This window comes from Carcharhinus amblyrhynchos, chromosome 12 (assembly GCF_965287045.1).
Source record: "Carcharhinus amblyrhynchos chromosome 12, sCarAmb.v2.hapA, whole genome shotgun sequence".
In the NCBI taxonomy this organism is placed as follows: domain Eukaryota; kingdom Metazoa; phylum Chordata; class Chondrichthyes; order Carcharhiniformes; family Carcharhinidae; genus Carcharhinus; species Carcharhinus amblyrhynchos.
In genome coordinates this window covers 36,389,429-36,415,659 of record NC_137335.1, presented here as the reverse complement: position 1 = coordinate 36,415,659, position 26,231 = coordinate 36,389,429, and the positions used below count along the sequence as shown (strand labels likewise).

At 43.0% G+C, this 26,231-nt stretch overlaps 1 protein-coding gene across 10 annotated transcripts in view; it reads left to right on the top strand.

Moving 5' to 3' along the window:
• Positions 1–26,231, top strand: part of sanbr (SANT and BTB domain regulator of CSR) — a 139,232-nt gene that overhangs the window by 95,624 nt on the left and 17,377 nt on the right. For 7 of the 10 annotated variants that reach the window (XM_080200376.1, XM_080200371.1, XM_080200374.1 and 4 more), the window contains 4 exons: positions 14,614–14,690; positions 15,133–15,161; positions 21,701–21,774; positions 25,255–25,346. In XM_080200376.1, coding sequence (XP_080056502.1) covers positions 14,614–14,690; positions 15,133–15,161; positions 21,701–21,774; positions 25,255–25,346 — 272 coding nt within the window. Of the gene's footprint in view, positions 1–14,613; positions 14,691–15,132; positions 15,162–21,700; positions 21,775–25,254; positions 25,347–26,231 lie in introns of those variants that run through there. The other 3 variants (XR_013888264.1, XM_080200375.1, XM_080200378.1) reach the window with 3 other exon arrangements.

The following is a 26,231-nucleotide window of genomic DNA, read 5'->3' as shown; positions in this document are numbered from 1 at the left end:
AGAGGGGTCAGAATATAGTGTTACAGTCATAGGGTGTAGAGAAAGATCAATTTAATATAAGATCGATACTGTTCTGCGTAGAGGGTCATTTTGGTCCTAAGTAGAAAACTCCAGACCCAAGCCCATCACTTCTGTACCTTTTTCTCTTGTTTTAAAACATTTTCACCCCTCTCTTTTTTTCTCTTCCTGTACCCACTCAGGCTACCTATGTCCCGATGTATTCCTATTCTAGTCCTTTACAATTACTCTCCTTCCCACGCTCTCCTGCAATTGTCCCAGGCTTGAACCTCCCCCTCGCATGACCCTGCCATGGACAGTTGACAGCCAGGAGAAATGCCTCACAATGTTTTCCACACAGCCTATCAAGGCACCCATTGAATTCTTTTCTAAGTAGCAATTTGACTGTCTCTTGAGACAACCTTACCACTCAACGTAACCACAATGCACCTACCCATGTTACAGCCTTGGACTCTGTCAGCAGATCACTATCCCTCTTGAGAATGTGTGTTCATTTCCCAGCAAAGCCCTTGCCACCCACAATATTATTCTAGATAATTATATTGATATTGTGGCTTTGATAGCATATCACCCATGGTGACACATTGCCCCTTACTGAAGCCTCCCAGCCTCGCTATACTTTAAATCACCAGACTCACCAAGAATGATAGTGGCCCATATCACCAAATCTCATTTTGGCCTCCTTCCCCTTTTTCAGCTGGCACCTCCTTCCTTGAACAACTCTTGTTCCATCCTTCTTACCTACCCTTTTAAAACCTCTGCTGCCTTTCTAAGCCACAACTTGGGTTAATTCTCATTCTTAATTTCTTGAATCTTTATCACAATTCACCTTTCTGTTCTGTGATTGCATTGCCTTTCAGTTCTCCCTCCATATAAACTCTTTGACCCATATTCATGGCCATCCCCTCAATCATCGTATGTGGCCTTTTTTCATCTGCTGTTCACAGACAAGGCCATCTACAATCTTTTCCTTGTATACCCAACCCCTCTTCATCACTTCCTTCTGCAGCGGGCCAGAACATGGAGGGATCGGAGAGTTTTATGCAATTTCTGATATGACCAACCACACCATTTACTTTAACACTTCTCTTGTCTAGTTGCCACTTGATTGCACTTTTATCTGGCCAGTAGCAATCATAGCAACTCCAGCAGTAGCTTTTCCTCCCAGTCCTGTATCTTTACTTCTGAAATCCTTGAGCGATATATCTTTAGAGGGAGTAAGGGGCGTGAGTATGGTTGGTGGCGTTCCGGCAAATAGGGTCCAGGTGAAGGCTGGGATGAAGGCGCTTCATCTGAATGCGCGAAGCATTAGGAATAAAGTGGATGAGTTGGTGGCGCAGATCGACACAAATGGATATGATCTGGTGGCCATTACAGAGACGTGGCTGCAACGTGACAGGGACTGGGAGCTGAATGTCCAGGGGTATCAAGTGTTTAGGAAGGATAGGTGGGAGGGAAAAGGGGGGGCGTAGCTCTGCTGATTAAGGATAGCATCAGGGTGGTAGCAAGGGATGATATTGGAGCCAAGGAGCAGAACGTGGAATCGTTGTGGGTAGAGATTAGGAACAGCAAAGGGAGGAAGACGCTGGTGGGTGTTGTCTATAGGCCCCCGAATAATGATCTGGAGGTGGGGCAAATAAGTGCGGCGTGCAGGAATGGGATGGCCGTAGTTATGGGGGATTTCAATCTGCATATTGATTGGTCGACTCATGTTGGACGTGGTGGGCTCGAGGAGGAGTTCTTGGAATGCTGCCGGGATAGTTTCCTGGAACAGTGTGTGTTGGAGCCGACGAGGGAGCGAGCTATCTTGGATCTGGTGCTATGTAATGAGGTGGGTAGAATTAGGGAACTTGCGGTGAAGGATCCTCTTGGGGAGAGTGATCATTGTATGGTGGAGTTTCTGGTGCAGATGGAGGAGGAGAAAGAGGGTTCCCGGACGCGCGTCCTTTGTTTGAACAGAGGGGAGTACGGTAGGATGAGAGAAGAATTGGCGAATGTGGACTGGGGGAGCGCGTTGGAAGGTAGGTCTGCTGAGGAGCAGTGGAGGATCTTTGAGGAGATCTTTCTTGGTGCTCAGCAGAAATTTATTCCGATGGTCAAAAAGGACCGTAGGAGGAGAGGTGATAAGCCGTGGATAATGAAGGAGGTGAAGGAAAGTGTTAAATTAAAAGCGGAGGCGTTTAGAGTAGCTAAGAGTAGTGGGCGAGAAGAAGATTGGGAGAGGTTTAAATGTCAACAAAGATTGACAAAGAAGTTGATAAAGAAGGGTAGGAGAAACTATGAAGCTGGGCTAGCGCTTAATATAAAAAAGGATAGCAAGAGTTTTTATAAATATATAAAAAGGAAGAGGCTGGCTAGGGTGAACGTTGGTCCCTTAGAGGATGAGAAGGGGGACTTAGTGGTAGGGGATGGGGAAATGGCTGAGGTCTTGAATAACTTTTTTGTTTCGGTCTTCACGGAGGAGGACGTGAATAATTTGCCGGATGTTAGAGGTGGAATGGTGGTAGGACTGGAGGGTCTCGATGACGTGACTGTTACTAGAGAGGTGGTGCTCGACAGACTGGAGGGGCTGATTGTGGACAAGTCCCCAGGACCGGATGGAATGCATCCGAGGGTCCTGAAAGAAATGGCGGAGGTTATAGTGGATGCCTTGGTGGTTATTTTCCAGACGTCGCTGGATTCCGGGGAAGTGCCGGAAGATTGGCAAACGGCTAATGTTACGCCGTTGTTTAAGAAGGGTGCCAGGCAAAAGGCGGGGAATTATAGGCCTGTTAGTTTAACGTCTGTTGTAGGTAAAATGTTAGAATCTGTCATCAAGGAGGAAATAGCGAGGCATCTTGAGGGAAACTGCTTGATAGAGCAGACGCAGCACGGTTTCGTTAAAGGGAAGTCGTGTCTGACAAATTTACTGGAGTTCTATGAGGATGTGTCTAGGGCGGTGGATAGAGGAGAGCCGGTGGATGTGGTCTTTCTTGATTTTCAGAAGGCGTTTGACAAGGTACCTCACAAGAGGTTATTGCAGAAGGTCAGGGGACATGGAGTTGGGGGTAGGGTGTTAGAGGACTGGTTGTCAAATAGGAGGCAGAGAGTGGGGGTCAATGGGTGCTATTCGGATTGGCGGATGGTGACTAGTGGAGTGCCCCAGGGGTCGGTGCTGGGGCCTCAGCTATTTACCATTTATATAGATGATCTGGAGGAGGGAACCGAGTGTAGGGTGTCCAAATTTGCTGATGACACCAAAATTGGTGGAAAGGCAAATTGTGCGGAGGGTGGTGAGAGTCTACAGAAGGATCTAGATAGGCCGGGCGAATGGGCCAGGAAATGGCAAATGGAATTTAATGTTGGCAAGTGCGAGGTGGTCCACTTTGGTAGGAATAATGGTAGGAAGGATTATTAGTTACGTGGAGAAAAACTGCAGCAGGCGATGGTGCAGAGGGACCTCGGGGTCCTTGTGCATGAGTCGCCAAAAACCCAGCTTGCAGGTGGTCAGGAAGGTGAATGGGATGCTGGCCTTCATCGCGAGGGGGATTGAATATAAAAGTAGGGAGGTCTTGCTGCGGCTGTACAGGGCATTGGTGAGGCCGCAGCTGGAGTACTGTGTGCAGTTTTGGGCGCCGTATTTACGCAAGGATATTTTGGCCTTGGAGGGAGTGCAGAGGAGGTTTACTAGGCTGATGCCGGAGTTGAGGGGGTTGAGCTATGAGGAGAGGCTGAATAAATTAGGCTTGTACTCGTTAGAGTTTAGAAGAATGAGGGGAGATCTCATTGAGACGTATAAGATGATGAATGGGATGGATAGGATAGAGGTGGAGAGACTCTTCCCGCTCAGAAAGGACAGTAGGACAAGGGGGCACAGCCTCAAGATAAAGGGGGGGCGGTTTAGAACGGAGTTGAGGAGGAACTTCTTCACTCAAAGGGTGGTGAATCTCTGGAATTCTCTGCCCGTTGAAGTGGTGGAGGCTACCTCGCTAAATATTTTTAAGACGCGGGTTGATGGGTTTTTGATAAGAGAGGGGATTAAGGGTTATGGGGAGAGGGCGGGAATTTGGAACTGAGCCACGACAGATCAGCCATGATCTTATTGAATGGCGGGGCAGGCTCGAAGGGCTAGTTGGCCTACTCCTGCTCCTATTTCTTATGTTCTTATGTTCTTTTCCTCATTATTCTCATATAATACCATCCCTTGACATCATTATCCGTGACGTGGCATCATGTTCCATGTGCACCCTGATGAATCCTAATTCTGTCACTCCACCACTGTTTCTTGAACCATTCATTGCCTCTACACTGTTTGGCTTCTTGTTCAACATCCAGCTCTGAATGAACCACAATTTCTTCCTGTTAAATAATGGGAAGATTAAAGTCACAAGCTCTGTACCTGGTCTCTGACTTTGACTTTAACCTGCAAGCTGGCAGCATTCTCAAAGTGAAGACTTTGCACTCTTGGTCTGTTTACAATATTGGACTATTTGCAATCTCATTGCACCAAAGAATCCCTACTGTGCAGAAGAAGGCCGTTTGGCCCATCAAGCCTGCGTCAACAACAATCTCAACCAGGCCCTATCTCCATAACCCCACGCATTTACCCCCCTAATCCCCTCGACACTAAAGCCGAAATTCCACTGGCCCTCTTGCCACAGGAATTGGAGTGGACGGGGGCGGACCATGTGAAAGTCTGTTGGAGTGGGATGGGATTTTATGATTTTGGGAAGAACAAGGCTGTAAAATCCCATCCTATGGTCAATTTAGCATGGCCATTCAACCTAACCCACACATCTTTGAACTGTGGGATGAAACTGGAGTACCCAGAGGAAATCCACCCAGACGGGGAGAATGTACAAACTCCACACAGACAGTCACCTGAGGCCAGAATTGAACCTAGGTGTCTGGCACTGTGAGGCTGCAGTGCTAACCACTGTGCCATCATGTCATCCTATGCAGTGTTGGTCTACTATATGATCCCATGGTATAAAAATTACGTAAGAAGTCTCACAACACCAGGTTAAAGTCCAACAGATTTAATTGGTAGTGGTCTTTCTTGATTTTCAGAAGGTGTTTGACAAGGTACCTCACTAGAGGTTATTGTAAAAGGTCAGGGGACATGGAGTTGGGGGTAGGGTGTTAGTGTGGATAGAGGATTGGTTGTCAAATAGGAGGCAGAGAGTTGGGGTGAATGGGTGCTATTCGGATTGGCGGTTGGTGACTAGTGGAGTGTCCCAGGGGTCAGTGCTGGGGCCTCAGCTATTTACCATTTATATAGGTGATCTGGAGGAGGGAACCGAGTGTAGGGTGTCGAAATTTGCTGATGACACCAAGATTGGTGGAACGGCAAATTGCGCGGAGGGCGTGAAGAGTCTGCAGAAGGATCTAGATAGGCTGGGCGAATGGTCCAGGAACTGGCAAATGGAATTTAATGTTGGCAAGTGCGAGGTGGTCCACTTTGGTAGGAATAATGGTAGGAAGGACTATTACTTACGTGGCGAAAAACTGCAGCAGGCGACGGTGCAGAGGGACCTCGGGGTCCTTGTGCATGAGTCGCAAAAACCCAGTCTGCAGGTGCAGCAGGTGGTCAGGAAGGCGAATGGGATGCTGGCCTTCATAGTGAGGGCGATTGAATATAAGAGTAGGGAGGTCTTGCTGCAGCTGTATAGGGCATTGGTGAGGCCGCAGCTGGAGTACTGTGTGCAGTTTTGGTCGCTGCACTTACGCAAGGATATTTTGGCCTTGGAGGGAGTGCAGAGGAGGTTTACTAGGCTTTCAACGGGCAGAGAATTCCAGAGATTCACCACCCTTTGAGTGAAGAAGTTCCTCCTCAACTCCGTTCTAAACCCCCCCCCCCCCCCCCCCCCCCTTTTTATCTTGAGGCTGTGCCCCCTAGTCCTACTGTCCTTTCTGAGCGGGAAGAGTCTCTCCACCTCTATCCTATCCATCCCATTCATCATCTTATATGTCTCAATGAGATCTCCCCTCATTCTTCTAAACTCTTAACGCGTACAAGCCTAGTTTATTCAACCTCTCCTCATAGCTCAACCCCCTCAAAAGGACAGTAGGACTTGGGGGCACAGCCTCAAGATAAAGGGGGGGGGGGGCGGTTTAGATCGGAGTTGAGGAGGAACTTCTTCACTCAAAGGGTGGCGAATCTCTGGAATTCTCTGCCCGTTGAAGTGGTGGAGGCTGCCTCGCTAAATATTTTTAAGACGCGGGTTGATGGGTTTTTGATAAGCGAATGGATTAAGGGTTATGGGGAGAGGGCGGGAATGTGGAACTGAGCCACGACAGATCAGCCATGATCTTATTGAATGGCGGGGCAGGCTCGAAGGGCTAGATGGCCTACTCCTGCTCCTATTTCTTATGTTCTTATGTTCAAAAGCCTTTAGCCAATAAGTTTATTTGGTAGCAAAAACCATTAGCTTTTGCTAGTGCTTTTGCTACCAAATAAACCTGTTGGACTTTAACCTGGTGTTGTGAGACTTCTTACTGTGTTTACCCCAGTCCAACACTGGCAACTCCACAGCATAAAAATTATGTTCAGCTTTTTAATGAATGGGGTGATCTCTATGCCCAATCTTAAAGAAGATGCATCCAGACTACACAGATAGTATTTAAAAAAGGCTTTCAGGAAATGAAGAAGACTCCCAAGGAACAACAGGCTAGAGAGAAGGTTCCCAGGTTCTCTGATGAAATTCTGGCTGTTGAAAGAAAGAGAGTGGTCATATTTCTGCAGAAGCCCTCAAAATATACACTGCAAAGGGCACAGTGGCCAGGGATATGAATTCCAGTAATCTGGCCCCGAGGACCTTACCTTGAACTGCATAGGGAATTTTACACAAGCCTCACATCCACATCTGTCAGCTTCCACATAATTCCAATTATTCAGCTATGACAGATACATCATCTAAGCATAATCTTCACTTTGATACCTGTCCTGCTCTTGCAGGACAAAATTACACACAGGAGGAAGGTATCAAGAAATCTCTTTAGTCCCTTGGAGTACTTGGTGCTTGGCATTGTAGGGCTAGCAGTAACTGAGGCTGCTGAATTTGTCATTACCGAGAGTATTCCAGACAACGGTAAATTCCTACCTTTTGCATTCTCTCAAATTGCACTTCATTCTCTTCCATCTTATCTGAAGTGCAAGCTGCAAATGGTATAACCATGAAATACCTGCTTTCTATCCCATCTCCCTTCCCTCACCTTAACCCTTGCCTGCATTTTTGCTTCAGATATCCAAGAACTGCTGTCAGATATTGCAATTTCACCTTTGAAAGGTACAAACAAGAGTAAACGTTTGATGAAGCACCATCACATGATCTGGACCTGGAAACACCAGCTCAATATTGATACTGTGCATACTTTAGAGGGTAATACAGAAGTGGGATCACCACTTAAGTGAGTCACTAGGCACTAGTAGACTGCAGCCAGGATAGGGGGAAAATATAACATGTATGCCAGCTCCTTGCCAGATGAATTTGGGTGGCACAGTAGCACAGTGGTTAGCATTGCTGCTTCACAGCTCCAGGGACCTACATTCGATTCCTGGCTTGGGTTGCTCTGTGTGGAGTTTGCACATTCCTCTTGTGTTTGTGTGGGTTTCCTCCGGGTGCTCTGGTTTCATCCCATAGTCCAAAAATGTGCAGGTTAAGTTGATTGGCCATGGTAAAAAAAAAATTGCCCTAAGTGTCCTGAAATGCGTAGGTTAGTGGGATTAGTGTAGCGATATGGGGGTAGGGTCTGGGTGGGATTATGGTCGGTGCAGACTTGATGGGCCGAATGGCTTCTTTCTGTGCTGTAGGGTTTCTGTGTTTCTAATTTGCTTCAGGGAATCCGGATAAGAACGTCAGTGGGACGGTGTATAGAAGATCACTAATGGTTATGCACACAGAGCTGTTTGGTGCATTGGTTGGGTGCCACAGAGCCTGTCATCACTGCTGAGAAGCTTGGGAGAGTCTGGCTTGAACTTGGAACAGAGCTTCACACAGAATTTAAAATCAGTCCTTCTAGTGAATGTACTGGCCAATTCTCTGACAGCACTTACCAACCCAGCTGTAATGCAGTAGCTGATTGTTTATGTCTCAACTTCCAGTGCTGGCTGAACTAAAGCAATCTAGTTTCCAAGTGCTGTGGTGGAACCCCAAATTATGAGTTCGATGCTTGTTGCCTTGCAAGTCCAGCTTGGTGCCGAGGTTCAAATTGCTGTCATCATGATTCTGGGATGCTTGCTTCTCCCCCTTCCTTCTCCTTGCCCACCTACCACACCCTTCCCCACTTGCAAATTTAGAAATTGTCTCCAAATGCACGGCAGTCTGCTGCATCCTTTGCAACCTTGCTGTCATGAAGGTCCTTGTTGCAGTGAGTATTGGAGCGATCTGCCACACCCCCCCCCCCTCCCCGCCCCGACACCCTCACCTCCTCCCCAAGAACCCAGACAGCTGAATTGTAATTTTAAAATGCTAATGGTCTGTTCCACAGTGTTCCTGATGGCAATATGACTCCTGTCGTGTGCACCTTGCCCATGAGTGGCAGATTGGAGTTCTGTGTCACTTGTTGAACTGGTAACCATTGTCACCAAGCAGCCAACCTCTGTTTCATCCTAGTGCAGGAACAGCTTGACAGGTGTAGGATGAAAATGCCTTGGATACTGCCAGGAGAATGAGCATTCACTGATACGATGGTATGTGCATAGTCATATAAAACTGCATATGGAGAGCCAAGCCATGTGCTTCCTTCTCCTCCTCTCTAGTTATAATGAGTATGAAGCTTCCTCTCCTAGCTAAAGGACCTCTGTGTGCACCCTGATGCAAAAGTGCATGGCAAACCGAGAGATGTTGGCAATGGTACTGGCTTCTGTCTGAAAGAAACTGCTTGCATAGAAATTGAAGCCTGCTGTGATCCTCGTAACCACCAGTGGTGCCTTGCCCTACCTGTGCCGATGTAGGTCCGGGTAGAGGAAATGGCACAGTAAACATCATGTTGGTGAATTGCAGCTGCCAGAGGCATTGCTCCTGGTTGAGGTTGAAGTAGTAGAAGTGCTCACTGAATATCTTAGGTGTGTGCAACCTTCTATTTCAAACCTTCTGCTTCCTCATCTATATACAGCTTCCCCCTCCGTTGCTTGTGCTCCATTTCCCTGTTGTACTGCAGTTTAAGAGGGACTGCAACTATTGCATCCATCTGTGATAGCAGACTTTCTGCTGACTTACCTTCAATGTCCTGTGAATTCCTTGGTAAAGTCCAGCACCACTCCCTTCTGACTCCATTAATTTTTCAGAACTCCAAAAATACTGAACACAGTACTTCCACTGACTGCAGCAGCAAAAGAAAGTCAAAAGCACCTCATCTAAAAGTCCCACACTGGCCCTTTTTTTTAGTGCTACTGGGAGTTATCCTGTGCACTTGAATACATGGTTTAAATGAAGGCATGAACAGGTCCAAAATGATAGGTTGATAATGTTTGATATTGCAGTTTGTCTACTCTGCATGCTTCCGGTAAATGCACGGATGTCCTTATAAGGATATGCCCTATGGGCTGAGATGGAAATGGTTTGACTACTGTTGTCAATTCTTCATGCTTTGTACCGTCAACATCAGCCATGGATTGAAGCTCACCGATCTACATCACAATGACTGACTGCTTTCAAAACATCATCCCTCTCCACCTCATCTTCTGTTGAACGTTAAGCCATGTTTTTGTTGCCATGCTCTTTCTGCTGGTAGCCCATCTTCCACCATTTCTGACGTTAACCTAGCCCAAAACTCTTCTGCTCAAATCCTAATCTGCCTCACATCCAACTTGTCCAACTTCCTCATCTTTCATTGACCTACATTGATACTTGGTCCCTCAATGCCTTGAATTTAAAGTTTCATCCAATGGGAGCAGTTAGTATATCCACAATGCTATTGGAGAGGGAGTTTGACCCAGTGACAAAAGAATGGCAATATATTTCTAAGTCAAGATGGTGTGTGAGTTGAAGAGAAACTTGCTGGCAGTGGTGTTCCTATTTGTCTGCTGCCATGTGGCTACTGCCTTGGCTTTTATAGGTAGCAGACATGCAGTTTTGGAAGGTCTATTGAAGGATCCTTGGCAAGTTGCTCCAGTGTATCTTACAGATGGTACTCATTGCAAGCTCTGTGCACTTATGACAGAGGGAATGGATGTTTAAGGTGTAGATGGGGTGCCAGTGTACTGGATGGTGTTGAGTGAAGAATATTCCATCACGCTCTTGACTTGTGCCTTGTAGATAGTGGGCAGGATCTGAGGAATCAGGTGACGATTTTATTTACCACAGAATTCCCAGCCTGCCCTTGTAGTCAAAATATTTGTTGTTGGTCCAGTTAAGTTTCTGATCAATAGTGACCCACAAAATGTTGATGGGAGAGTCAGCAAAGATGACGAGTATCATGGGGAGTTGGTTAGATTCTGTATTGCTGGTGATAACTGTTGCCTGGCACACATATCGCACCACATATCAGTCTCAAGTCTGAATGTTGTCCAAGTCTGGTAGCATGTGGAGACAGACTGATTCAGTATCTGAGGAGTTGTGAACGGAACTGAACACTGCAATAATCTGTGAACGTCCCCTTTTCTGACTTTTTGATGGAGGGATGCTAAAGCAGTTGAATAAATTGGGCCTTAGTGATCTGCCCTGCGGAACACCTGCAGTGATTTCCTCAGGCTGAGATGATTGACTTCAAACAACCACAACCAGCCTCTTTTATGCTAGATATGACTCCAGCCTTTGAAGACTTTTTCCCGTGAATCCCATTGACTTCAGTTTTACTGATGCTCCTTTTATGCTTCTTGGTTGAATTATGTCTTGATGTCAAGAGCAAACACTACTGTGTCATCTCTGGAATTCAGCCTTTTTGTCTATGGACAAATCCTGAAATGAGGTCAGGAACTGTGTGGCTGTGGCAGAAACCAAGTTTAGCGTTGGTGAGTAGGCCACTGTTGAGTCAGTGCTCTTGGTAGCATAGTTGACAACAACTTCAAGGATTTTGCTGATGATTGAGGGCAGACTGGAGCAGTAATTGGCTGGATTGGCTTGGTTCAGCTCTGTGTCCAAGACATAACCTGGATATTTTTCCATGTTGTCAGGTATGTACCAATGTTGTATCTGTATGGAGCAGCTTGGCCAAGGGAGTGACTAGTTCTGGAGTACAAATGTTTAGCACAGCAGCCAGGATATAGCCAGAACCCTTGGCCTTTGCTGTATACAGTGTGCTCAACTTTTCTTGATATCACATGGAATCCATTGAATTGGCTGAAGATTGTTTCTGCTGTTTAGCATGCATGTGGCTCTATTGTAACTTGACCAGATTGACACTTCATTTTAAGGGGTGCTTTGTGCCTTGCATGCTCTCCTCATTATGCCAGCTGTAACCCCCTAGCGCGATAGTAATGGTAGTTTGAGAGATATGCTTAGCAACGATATTACATATTGTGGTGGCAAACAGTTTAACTGCTACTGGTATCAGACAGTACATCATGAGTGCCCAGTTTTGAACTGCGAGATCTGTTCTGAATCTATCCATTTTGCATGGCAGCACTGCTATATAATATGATGGAAATCTCCTTTCTTCATAGCTGACTTTAGTTCCAGAAAGACTGAGTATTGGTCACTCCTACCAATGCTGCATTGGGCTGATACATCTGTACCAGTTAGATTGGTAAAGCTGAGGTCAAGTACGTTTTTCCCTCTTGTTTATTTTCTCACCATCTGTCACAGGCCCAGTCCGGCAGATATGTCCTTAACAACATAATCAGTTTAGTCCATACTGGTGCTATCACACCATTATTGGTGATGGACATTGAAGACTCACAACCAGGGTATGTTCTATCCCCTTTCTACCCTCATTGCTTCTGGAACAGGTATGGGGAAGCAGTAGGTGGTAATTGGAGACTTCCTTGCCTATATGTGGCCGGATGACATGAAGTGCATTGTGGTCTCGAGTCAATGTTGAGGAATCCAAGAGCCACTTTCTCCTAAACGTGTATCACTGTGCTGTCAACTCTAGTGGGTCTGCCCTGCAGAGGAGATAGAACGTGCACAGAATGGATGAGAGATAGCGAAGGTGGAGTTTGGGACATTGGCTGTAAGTTACAATTCAGTGAGTATGACCACACCAGGCTGTTTGACACTTTTGTGCACTGCTATTTCAATTACATCACAAGTCCTAGAAGTCATTAAAAAATTTCAGCGTATGTGGAAGCCATTTGTCCCAGCATGTCTGTGCTGGCAGAGAAGGAGCTAATTCCAGCTTCCTATGCTAAGTTCACACCTTTGCAGCCGCAGCTCTTAAAGCAGTCATCCAACTATTTTTTTAAATATAGTCAGAGTTTCTAGCTCAGCAACCCTTTCAGGCAATGAGTTCCAGGTCCCTAGCATTGTCATAAGCTCTTCTGCTCCATCCCATGAATTAATTCCTCTGTTATGCTTATGTACCTGTCAACATGCACTGTTTTCATCATCATCATTATCAATCTTATTTTTATTCATGATCATTTCGGATATTCTACTGCCTCTGAGTTGGAGGTGAACCAGAGGATCATTGTCAACAGCTGCCTTGCCCAACAATTTGGCTTCAAGCACATTACAAAAGTTGTGTTTATGCCAATAAATCTTCAATGACATTTTTCTTCTCAAACACAGAAACCATTAAAACCAGGTTCAATTTCATCTTCACCATTTAGGAACATGGCAAATGGCCACAGGTTGTGCCAACCATTTATCAAAGTATATTGACCCCGGCCTTTGTAGTACTCCAGAGTGTATCTTTAACATTGAATTATTTTTGGAATTCCTTAAATCCCAAGCCTATGTTGCATGCATTTTATGCAGGAATTCACCCTTGTAACTGACCTTAAACATCTGCAAAATTCTTGGCCCATGGGCTGGATGAGGGGGAAAATAAACTCCAAAAACCTCATCTCTTTATGAGGTGTTTTGCATTGGGCTGTGCAGCACAGTTATTAATGAGTAACGTACCTTTGCAGCCCCTGGGAAGACTCACAGGCGGAAAAGAGCGCTGGCTTCGGTGATAAAATGGTTCTCATTCCAATCAAGGAAAATTAGTCTTGTCATCCTTGTGTGCTTATTGGCCTTATAAATAACAGAAAGACTTTGATCCCCTTGACTTAATTCAAATTTAACTACCTACCAAGGTGGGATTTGATCCTACAATCTCAGAAAATTGCTACAAGCTTGGGTGTACCAGATAGATGACCTATACCACTGGGCCACAGGAGGAAGCATACAAAATCATTGATCCCATAGACTTAAACTCAGGGCCTTCTGCTTGTAAAGTAGACGTGATAAGCACTACACCTTGAAAGATCTAGGATCCTGGCTTTTACCAATAACAAGCAATTTACACATGTACTTATTGCATTTGAATATCTGAATAAAGTTAGCCATTCCTTAGAGCCTTTGAATCCCATTGGTGCTGCTCACAGTTAGAGGTTTTCCTGGGAATGTTTGTCCAATGTAATGAGGTCTCATTAGCATTATACACTTGCTGTGCTATTGGACTCCCTTCTGACGTTTTCATGAAAAATTCATCCAAGTATGCCTGTGCAGCTTCATGGTCAATTGAAACTTTTTCACTGCATACTTTTAGCAGATGTACACCATGATGTCTTTAAAATTTGTTATAGCATTCTGATGAGTATTCACATGATGGTGTTAGGACCAGCTCTTCATGGAACAATTTTGTTTGGATCATAATTAAGCAATCCAATGGGTATTTCTCCTATGCTGCTTGATCTTCTCTAGTAACACTTTATCCATGTGAACAGCCTTTAACTGATGAAGTGTTTTTCTATTATCTGTTAATTTGGGCACATCATTGTCAGCATAAAATTTAAGTGACATCTCTTTTCGCTTCAAATCATAAATGGTGGATGTACCAACATCATACTTTTCACTTATGTTTTTCACTAAGGTGCCTTTCTCTAGATACACTAGAAACTCCACTTTCTGCTTAAGTCTCAGCAAAATATGCTTTCTCCTGGCATTCCTGCCAGCCACGGCACTTCTCTGACATAAATCCAAGGCTAATAAAGACTATAATTGCAGAGAGATACTGGTTTGGACAGTGTTCAAGCAGTAATCAGTGGCACCACCCAATAAAGTGGTAGCTCGAAGTATTCTGCACATCAGTTTCAAGTTTCTACCCTAGGCACCATTGTCAAGTTTAGTCAGTTTCTGGTCTCTTCCGGATTGTGGGACGCTGGATAAAAGGTCCAGTACCTGTTTAAGGATCTTTCAGTATGGTCACAAGCAACGTTGCACTCACGCTTTACATCCATTAGCTGTATTTTGGTTCCTTAAAAACCTCTTTATTCGTTTAAGCTTCCCTAAAGCTTCCAGTTATCTCTCTCAAGTTAGAACTAACTTCATGGATCATAAATTTGCCATAGCAATCAGTATAAGCAAACTGGCTAGTTCCACAGCAAAATATTTTAAAATAAATCGGTGTGAGTTCAACCTATAGAGTGTTAGCTTTCTGAATTAAGATTGTAATATTTCCACTGAAGGAGAACTTCACAGACTTCAAAAACCGTGTAAGTTTACTGATTTTTCTCCTCTCTCACAGGTACAAAAAAGATTAAGAAAATTGCCAACCAGGCAAAGAAGTTAGCGGCATCTCCTACCACACAGAAAAAAGAAAAGGTAGAAAATGAACTCGTAAGAGATAGGATAACATAAAGTAGTATTTTAAAAAAATAAAACAAAATCAACACAAACTCTGTTCCATTGCAAAGTATATTTTTATTTCTGTTGAACACAGGTGATGAACTTGCCATACCTCTGATAGGGGAGCAAGATGACATAATAAAATTCAAGCTCAAGAATTTGGGAGTTTAATCAAGAAACATTTTTTCACACAGGGTTATGTAAATCTGCTACCCACTTATGCTGAAAAAATGAAGTTTTTAAGATTTGAGATTCATGGATTTTTATGGATAAAGATATCAAGGGATAAAAACAATGGGGTAAATCGAGTCAGGCGTGATCTAATTGCGTGGCTAAGCTCCAATATACCATGGAGAGATGCTGAAAATAGTCTTGTTTATGCAGCCTTTTCTCATATCTAATTTTTTTGTCATTTCAGGGATCTCTTCGAGATGTATCTCCTTTCACGTTAGTGTTATATTTATTTCTAATTTCTTTTAAGCTGGCTAATTAACATATTTTTCTGTATCTATATTCAATAATTAGAATAAAAGCTTTGGTGTTCTTTCTAAATTCCATAAAGCTCAATTTAGTTTTCGGCTTAATATATTCTCTCGTTTCTGTGGGTCATGAATGATTTTAAGTTCATCAATTCATACTATTTTTAGCATTGCTCCTGCTTAGTGGGGTTCCCAGTGGAATAACATTCTGTAATGGGATATCTAAATCTTTTAGAAAACAGGAGCAATTATAACTGTAGAGCTGTTGTATTAGACACATTGGCTTTCATATATTGTAAGTAAGCCAGTGGTAGGCAACGTCCGGCCCTTTAGACCTCCAGTGTGGCTCACGAGACGTTTTGTTGACTGTCGCCCATGTGCAGAATTGCTGCATTCTATTGGTTTCCATCCAAGTAGCTTTTTTCCTATGGGTATGACTGAAGTGATATGCTTGTAAAGGAAGGGCACGTGAAGTGAGATGTGTGCTGACTGAACGCAACATTAACGTGCACTCCCTCTGTGTCCAATCAAACATAAATATTTATTTTGTTTTACCACTACAAGTTGCTAGTTTTATTAATATGTGAACAATTAAGCACATTCTATAACTTACAAAATATTCAACGTGTATTAAATGAAGGGTCATAGTTAATGAACATGCCTGATTTCATTCTTATGACCCACTGAGATGGAGGGCCACTCATGCAGCCAACTTACTAACCTAGGTTGCCCATCATTGATATAAACTATTAGGAAGCAGCAATTCTCTAGTCCTTCAGTCTTAGTATTTGGCCTGCTGAGCCAATTCTTTCCTTGCATAAAAATACCCAACTTTGACATAATCTTCATCAGTGGAATATATTCACTCCTGTCAATTTAAGTCACAAATTATTCTTGTATATCTCATCTTGAATATGGAAAAGATTCCCAGGTACTGCATGCAAACTTGAGGAAAAAATGATGCTGAACCAAAGGCAGAGTTATTAGAAGCAATGACAAAATGTTTGGTTGAATAGTTGAATTTTGAGAATGATTAAAGGAAGAGAGAGAGCGTTGAAGAGACCGAAAGATTTAGGGAGGGTGTAGGGATATCATTGGTAGGTTGAAAGATATGGACTGATACAAATGAGAAATGCAAGGTTGTGGAAGAGTTTCTTGTAGGAAAGAAGTTTAAATCTGAAGTGTTGTAAGATCTGGAACCAATGTAAATCAGCAAGAACTGGGATGTTAGACAAGTGGCATTTTGTGTCGGGTAGAAATACAGGAGCACAGCTTTGGAAGAGCTGAAGATTTTGGAGAATACATGGACAGTGAACTATGGGTGGGAACAATTGAGTCCAGAGTTGATAAAGGCAGGGACAAGCATTTCAGCAGTAGATGTCCTGAGGCAGGAGCAAGGTGGTTAATGCTAAGGAAGTGGGGTAGGCCATCCTTGTGGAGCATATAATATGGTTTTAAGGAAGATGCTTATAGTGCACATAGTCTTTTTCAGCCTGAAACAGTCTTTGAGGGAGGAGGAGGAAGCTAGAGTCGGTGATGAGGGTGTAGAGTTTGTGTTGAGACAAAACAGTATGTTTTGAGTCAAACCCTAATTAAATTGAGAACTGAAAAGGAAACTGATCCTTCCAGTTTCTGAGGAAACTGAGATTGGAAGCCAAAACTTCTGAGGGACTGAACCAGGTTGCAATCATATAAAAGTACTGAGCCCTCAGAGCTCAGTGGAAGTTGATGAGACCAGTGGTGCAATACAGGCAAACTGAAGAAGACAGGCTAGATCCAAAGCTGAGAATAAGCAAAGCAGTTTCTCTAATTTTTACTGCTATTTCATTATAATGTTGATGGATCTATCCAGACAGAGTTGAGGAGCTTCTGCAGACGTGTGAAGACTACCTGTGGAACTAGGTAGGTTGTGCACTGCTGTCAGCTCAGGAGCGGGCTAACTCCAAGAAGGAGGGGAACTGAAATTCTTCGGAAGGACTTTGTAACTTGAGTTTGACCTGTAAACTGAGTGGAATGCTGAGCCAATTTGTAAGAGCTAGTTGTTTTTACTATTTAATAAGTAATTTGTAGTTCATAATTGACTTGATTTGCCTGTTGATTTATGTTTAACTTGGGTTGATTCTGGGTTTTAGAGCATAGATAGTTACCCAAGACAGTATTTAGTGGACTCTTGTCTCTTAAAAATTCTTGCATTCATTTTTTTTTTCATTTTTTAAGTAAATAATTGAGAAGTGTCGTGGTCAGTGAGCACGATGTTGTGGCTGTGCCTGGCAGCAGTGCCACAAACGGTACAATGAACTTCTGCAATCAGAAAGGATGAGTGCAAAGATGGAATGATTATGTGCAGAGTGGTGTAATCGGATGATCATTCCCCTGTGCACTTAGGGATCTGAATGTGTATGCCAACTGACAATGAAGCCTATGCTGAAGACTAGACTGTCAGTACAATAGGCTGCAATGCACCAGAACTGGGAGGTGTAGCACAGTGAAATGGCCATGTGGCAGTATGGGTATCTGGAATGTTCCTCAAGGAAGGTAGAACTCTAATGAGCCTTTCAGTTGTTCCCTGTCAAGAGAATTCAAGTCACAACAATGTGGAGTGCTGCGGGACTGATGCTGAGTCCCCAGTCTGTTGTTCCTGGGTAGGAGTGAGAGTAATGTTCTAGATGTGGATTGTCACAGTCTAGCTTGCTCCCACAGTACTGGTGAGATGTCTGGTCTGGGATGAAGGTAGGTGTGTAAGTCCCAGATGCATGTGCTGCAGGTACAGGAGATTTTGCAGGCCCCTGTCATCAGCAAGTGAGCTGACCCATGCAGAGTATCTATTGAAACTCCAATGCATGTGTGTTGCCATGCTGCATCTGGCCATTGTCTCAGCAAGCTAACTAGCATGTAGCGACGATGATAATTTAGTTCATTGATATTGAGACGTTCTTCTGCAGGTGAGCCAAGCTCACTGGATGCCAGTGACCCCAAGGAACCCCCATCGGGTACATAGGAGGACATAATTCCTGTACCTTCATCATGCTGTCTTTTGGCACCAGACATCAATGCAGACACTCTTGTTGTCATTAGATTGTTGTTCTGTGGGTAGTGCATAGTGGTGTGGGCACATCACACTCGCTTGAGGAAGTGGCAGAGGCAGAGAATTCCCTGGGCTCCAACAGTGGGAGCAATGCTGGAAACCAGTATCGGGCTGATTTTGTTCTTTGTTCTTTGAGTTGAATGAAGGTGACGAGCTTCTGGAGACGTCAATCTGGTGGCTCTTTGTCCAGCGGGATTCACATGGAGATTTAGCAGAGCTCCTTGACAGTCTATATGCCATGACGTCAACATTTGAGGAGTCCATGCAAAGCATAAGCGCTATGTTGACCCTGAACACTGAGTGTGCATCCTCCTCTATTGAGAGATTGGTGAATCGCATGGAGAGTTTGGTTCCAGGCATCAAGCTTGTACTCCAAGTCAGCACACTGGCTGTGATATTTGGAGGTCACTGCCAGTGTGAGATGGATGGAGCACCCAGTTATTTGACAGGTGCCCATCAGTCAATGGTGAGCAAGAGGTGCAAAGACAACTCACGCTGGTGGACAAACTGTCTGTCGTTCCTGTGGGCATCTCTCAGCCTGTAGCACTCTGGTGTGGGGAAATCCAGCTGCCGTCATAAATCCTCATGCTTTCTCCACCTGGCTGCCTTTGTCTGCCCAGTAGTTGATGAAAGTGCAGGCAGGTCTGAAGATGGCATTAGTCACTAGCTTGACACAACTGTGTGCAGCTGATTGAGACACACCACACAGATACCATACTGAGACCAGAAATGAACCAAAAATGTAGATGTTGAGGGCCACTATGATCACCAGTGTCACTAGCATGGGGTGATTGCCCACGTGGATGGAGTACCCATCATGTCATGAAGGCATGCCCCTGTGTCCTAGAGATGAGTAGCCTCCTCTGGCAATGGACCTTGGACATTTGCAGATTGTTGTTGCACTGCCTTGAAAACTCAAGCCACAGGGTAGTGGCATCTTTGGTGTTGCCTCCACCTTGGCCCCTCTGCTAGCCCTGCACCAACTGAGCCCATGCCTCTTGTCTTGCAGGTCTCTGCCTGGGACGCTGTCTGCACTTACCTTGCCTCCTTTTCCTCTTGCCCTCTCTTCCTCTTCAGGGGTGGTCCCACCAGCAGAGTAGACTATCCCCATTGGAGCAGGTGTAGAGGACCAGTGCCTTGCAAATGATGAAACACTGTTCTTCAACCCTCAGGAAAACCTTCCAGGGAAGTCCTGAAATGCTGAAAGTCACACTTCAAATGCTAAACATTTGAGGAAACTCGAACTAACCTTTTGTACTCTTGTAGCTGCAAGCTGGTATCAGAGAAACTGCTTGTACTCCAGGGGACTTTAATCCTGCCCTTGGATGAGGAAATGAATAAAACTTAATGAGTGTCCACCATCTGACTCGCTAAAAATAGCAGGGGCAGTGTAAAATTCCTGTAGATTTGACTTTTAATGGCCTCAATTGTCCCTTTAATTGTTGGTGGATCCGCATCCAATTCAGGCACACCGACCTTGAAATCATGTGCATTCACGTGATGATGTCAGAAAACACTCCTGGCCGAGGTTGATTGGCCATGCTAAAATTGCCCTTAGTGTCCTGAGATGTGAAGGTTAGAGGGATTATTGGGTAAACTGGGGGTTGGTCTGGGTGGGATTGTGGTCGGTGCAGACTTGATGAGCCAAATGGGCTCTTTCTGCACTGTAGGGTTTCTACAATGGTTGCAGACTTTGGAGAGGAAAAGAGTTTGTGGAAAAAAGAGGGCACTTCCCAGGCAAAATTGAAGGCATTCAAACGCATAGCCACTACACTTACTGACTTTAAAGTTGATATCTTTCAAGTTAACTTTACAGCAGTGATGTATATTTCATATTTGCTGGAAATTACTGTTTGGCCGTGCTGCATTATCTCCTCTATTGGTTTCAATCAAGACAATAACTGCTCTTTCAGAAATGTATTATGTGGTGGTGTGGAAAATAGTAAAATAAATTGCAAATAAAGGTAATTATTTAAATAAATTCACCAATTGCAGCAATAGTCTAACCTAAATGAAAATATTTCTTGTGGCAGATGTTGGATTTGCACCATTGCTTACAGTGGCAAAAAAAAGTCCAATTTCTCTCCAAAAAATCTCCATTTTTTATTAATGTGAAGCTACTAATTCTGGATCAAGAAACAGTAACAAAGTCACCTCTGAGCAGGATTCCTTTTGGTGTCTATGTGCAAATATGCAGGTTCTTGTTCTGGTAAATCAGGAGTTCAGTTGTTACTGTTTCTTCTGTCGAATCACTTTTAATCCATTTTGGCACCCTTCTCTTAATCTGTGCTCCTTAAGCTTCTCCAATATTGTCCTCTACAACGTCTTGTTGAAAACTTTCTGAAAGTCTCTGCGCACCACATCCACTGATACCTGTCACCTTAAGAAAACAATTCTGTCACTTCTGCTGTAACCATGTATTTGACCAGCACCAACTTTGGGCTCTCCAAGGCCAATTTTGCAAATGCTAGCTACTTGTACAAAGGCTCATCTACTGACGATAAATGTTAGGAAATCATGGCCTGCAATTTTCTGATGTGTACAGGCAATGAGAAAAACACCTTATCATTAATGCACATTCATAAAATTGAATGCAAAACTGATACTTGAAACTAAGCTCCGGTTTTGTTCTTTAAGTCAGTATTACCCAATATGTGTATTTTAAGACTTTGAACTTATTTCTTAAATGAGAAAGAATATTGAATTGCATGCCTGTACTATGATTATTGATTTTATTGTGTTGTTTACTCTTTCATGGGATGTGGGTATTGCTGGCAAGCATTTGCTGCCTGTCCCTAATTGCTTCAAGAGGGCAGTTGTCGGCTAGACTTCCCTAAAGGACATTGGTGAACCAGATAGGTGTTTTGTGGTGATCAGTGTTAGTTTCATGATTACCATTGTTGACGGCTAATTTTATATTTCAAATGTGTTAACTGAATTCAATTTCCACAAGCTGCCATGGTGAGATTTGAGCCCAAGGCCCCAGAGCATTTGAGTTGGTCTCTGAATTACTGTCCAGTGACATTACCATTATATCAAAACAAAGCTTCTCCCACGCCAATTTATCATTCTGAATTCAAATACCTGCTGTTTGGTGCCTGCTTCATTCACATTGGTTTGCCTTTTCTCCTTGGTCCTTTTGGAAAAGTCTTCTCTACATCTCATATGGTGAAAGCAGTTTATTAGCAACATTACTAAAAAAAACTAAGGAACAGTTTTAAGTACATCATATTATGTGACAGAACTAATGCATTAGCAAGGATACTGCAAAAAACTAAAGAACAATTTTCAATTAAGATAATGTTACATTGCTGTGATTTTGAGCATTTTAGGAAGAATTGGCTTTTCAATATCTGTTTATGATGAACTAATGCAGGGAGGTACTTATTTACAACGCATAACTCAATATTTTCTTATGTTAGTGTATGTTTTCAGAAAAGCAAGTGGGACAGCAGTCGCTCAATGCGATTTAACCAGGACGCTCAAAGAGAGGAAGGTACATCAAATGATATATAGTAAATAGATGAGATCTGTAAATTGCTAAATGAGAATTTATATGGCCTGGATTCTGCTATCAGTGATTCACCTCATTGACAGTGGCCACAGACTTTTGGCAAACCTGTTGGAATGAATTATCTCTAATCTGGGGTCTTTTCCAGCACAGTGTCCATGCAGGGGATATTTAGTGTCTGTGAGCAGAGTACGAAACAGCAGGGTTCTTCAACAGTTCAGATTTGAGTTTGTGTAATTTTGTTATATTCGTAACTAGAATCTTATATTTGAACAAAACCATGTCGGTATGAGAATTGCATTGGTTAGGGTAGATTGGAAAACTAGATTTTAAAAATGACACTAGATAAACAATAGCAAAATTTTAAGAATTCATTTAAAAATTGTCACAAATATGCATTCCCTTTAAAGGAGTGAGGACTATGGGAAAAGTGATCCAAGTGTAACTGACAAAAAATTAAGGATAGTATTTGCTTAAAGGCAGAGGCTTCTAATGTTGCAAAAAAAGAATATTGGAAGAATTTTAGATTTCAAAAAAGGCTGAATGAGAAATTGATATAAGAAGGAATGAAAGTAAAGGGGCAAGAGACATAAAATGGTAAAAGCTTCTACACGTATGTAAAGTTGAAGAAAAGTAAAGGTTAGTCCCGGTGAGCCAGAGACAAGAGAAATTACAGTTTTATTTATTCTTTTACAGCAAGTGGGGGTCATAAGCATTTGTCGCCCTTGAACCTGGTGGCTTGCTGGGCCATTTTGGAAGGCAATTATAAGTCAACCACATTGCTGTAGCTCCGGAGTCACATGTAGGCCAGACCAGCTAAGGATGGCAGATTTCCTTCCCTAAAGGATATTAATGAACCAGATGGATTTTCTCAACAATCAGTGATAGTTTCATTGGTCCCCAATACTTGGATCAGTTTTCAATTCCAGATTTTATTAATTGAATTTAAATTCCATCAACTGGATTTGAACCCATGTCCTCAGAGTTTTGCCTCTGGATCATTAGAACAGTGGATTGGAAGGTAAAGAACACAACACACGTATTCATGAAAGAAGGAAAAGAAAAATTGGAAACTATAGATCAGTTAGTCTGATATCAGGAGTAAGAAAAGGCTAGAATCTATTTTTAGGAGTATAGAAAATCATAATGTGATTGGACATAATGGGCCCAATTTTTACCATTTTGATTCTAAGTGCTGAATCTGGGCGCAATTCCGATCTGACTTGAAAACCTGTTCTCAGGCACCCCTGTACGTACTCAGCCGAAAAAATAATCGTGAGTCTGAATTGCAGTGTGGGCTGGGCTTACTGGGCCCAAAACGCTTCAGCTGCAGTCAGAGCTTTGAACTGCGTGTGCGCAGTGTGAAAAAGAAATTTGAAAAATGCGCCCCTGTCACATCGCTCCCAGGCTGCAAGAAGTGGACAAAAGGCCTGGGAGCGAAAAGTGGCAGCGCTGGCCCCCCACAGACGTCACCCCTCCCCCACAACATAACTGTTTCCCTTATTCACTCCCCCCGACATCCCACCAGAGAACCATCTGGCCTCCCTCCTCCTCCCAACCAGAGAACAATTGCCCCCCCCTCTCATCTGAGTTAGAGAGCCATTGGAAGCTATGAACTTATCTCTTCTAAAGCCAGAATACCCGAAACAGATCTTTGCCGAGCATGTCTGTTTTGTACCGAATCTGGACAGGCAAATGTAATGGAAAAATGCAGATAAAGTTGGGCAGGCAGCCCATTAATTCAATTTAAATGCATGCAAATGCATTTAAATTGCCATTGTGCCCGTTTCAGGCATGGTTTGGATCATAGCCATTTTTGGACCTTGGTAAAGTGGGCATCTATGCAGACGCGGATGCTAATTGCCTCACACCTGACTTTACCAAGTTTTTGGGTGTGACGCAATGATAAAATCGGACCCAATAAAAAACATGGAATTATGAAAAAGAAATCATGTTTAATTATGCTGTTGGAGTTTTTATGAAGCTCTAACTAGCAGGGGAGAGCCTGTAGATATGGAGTCTCAAAGAATCTGACAAGATAACAAGAGTACACAAAACTAGGCCTCATGAGATTGGGGGTAATATATTAACATGGATTGACAATTAGTTAATAGACCAAAAACACAACAGAATTGAGCAGGTTATTTTCACATTAGCAGACTGTAACAAGTGGAGTAGACAAAGATCAGTGGGGCCTCAGTTATCTACAATCTTTATCCTTTACTGAAAGGAACAAGTATAATGTATCCATGTTTGCTAATGATATAAAGCTAAATGGGAAAATAAGTTATGAGGAGGAGCTAAAGAGGCTGCAAAAAGATATAAACTGCTTAAGTGAGTTAACAAGAACATGGCAGATAGAATAAAATGTTGAGAATTATGAAGTTATCCATCCAGAGAGAAGAAATGGAAAATGTGAACCTTTTTAAATAGAGACTGGGAATTGTTTGGATCCAGAAAGAGAGTGGTTTTGTAAATGAATACAAAGATGTGCGGGTCAGGTGGAGTGGCCAACCTAAATTGCCCCTTAGTGTCCCTAGTTGTGCAGGTTAGGGGATTGGCAAGGTAAATCTGTGCAGTTACGGGGATGGGGTTGGTCTGGATAAAACATTGTTGAAGAGTCGATACAGACATGATGGGCTGAACGGTCACTCTCTACACTGTAGCTACCCTGTGAATCAGGAAGTTAACATGCAGAAACAGCAAGCAAATGGCATGCTAGCTTTGTACAATTTTGGTTGCATTACTTAAGGAAGGTTTTATGCTTGGCTTAGAGGGAGTGCAGTGAATGGTCAGTACTCTGATTGCTGGGTTAAGAAATATATTCTATGTATTCTGCACATGTAACATCAAAAGTTCACAGGGCCAGAAAGGTTGCTTCTCAATAATTATCACTTATCACATCATTAAAAACTTAATTGCTCCTGAATGCACCAGCCCTGACTTTTTCAGTATCGTTCGTGCAGTATCAGTGGGCAGTCATTTTGTTGCTAGATCTATTGGAAAGGATTAAAACAGACTTTCCTGTAGAGGAGTTGAGTATCTTTGACAGCAACCTCCAGATTGTTGCGTATAATTGTACATTTGTGGCTACCAAACGTTGTTGTCTGATTTAACCAATGCGGTAACAATTTCTGAGCCTCATCGCTATTATCACAAAACCTGGGCCATATAAATAACAAATTGTGTACCTTTGGCAGTAGGAACCTTGGATAATCAGTAATAATTTTAGAATATATTTGGAAATTTTAGCTTTGACTATCACAGCATGTACCAGAAACACACTACAAAATTATGCATCCTCAGCTTGTAATTTTCAGCCTGCTGCAATTTTGTAATATTCTCAACATCAAAATTGGACATGTTTTTTTATTTTCTATTTAACTGTAATTATTCATTGTTTCATTTCTATAACATAACAGTGTATCAATTTATTTGAAGTTAATGCAAGTTTGCAAATTTCAGATCAACGAAGAATGGTTGAAATAATTGGACATCTGACAAAAATAAGGTTTGGAGAAAAAATTGATCGCACCAAGTCAAAAGAAGGAAAAGAGGTAAGCAGTTTTTGTCATAGCATTGTCCAAAAAGACATGGGTGTCTGATCCCAAGTTCCTTTCTTTTAATCAAATTGTGAAATTAGATGGATAAATAAACTCTTAGACCATAAGACATAGGAGCAGAATTAGGCCACTTGGCTCCACCTTCAATTATGGCTGATATTTTACTCATCCCCCATTCTCCTGCCTTTCCCCATAGCCCTTAATCCCCTCATTAATCAAAAATCTATCTATCTCTGTCTTAAAGACACTCAGTGACCTAGTCTCCACAGCCTTCTGTGGCAAAGAGTTCCACGGATTCACCACTTTCTGGCTGAAGAAATTCTTCTTCATCTCTGTTTTAAAGGATCATCCCTTTAGCCTAAGGTTGAGCCCTCTGTTTCTAGTTTTTCCTATTAGTGGAAACATCCTCTCCACATTCACTCTATCCAGGCCTTGCAGTACTCAATAAGATCCCATCTCATCCTTCTAAAGAACTCCTTCTAATAAACTCTTGAAGAGTGTGACTTAATAATTTTCTTCTGTAACAGCAACATTTCCTATTAATTTGATTTGTGGCTATCTGTGCATTGGCTCATCTTAATAGAAAGATGCATTTTGGATGGGAGGAGTGGGAGTAAAGGACCACATTGTTGTGACCTGTTGTCGATGCACTTGTTTTTAAGTGACCGGATAATTTTAAAGGGGTCTTCACCTATGTCATATTCCTAACAAAAAAATTTTGAAACAAGAAAACTCTTTCATGTACACTCAGCTACTTGTATACTGGTGAACAACTGATACTGGCTTTAAAATTTGGTTCCCATTCAGAGAATGACAACTTGGTTTAAGACAGGTTCAGCATATCTTTAAAAATAGCAAAAAAAAAGTTTTAAAGACTAA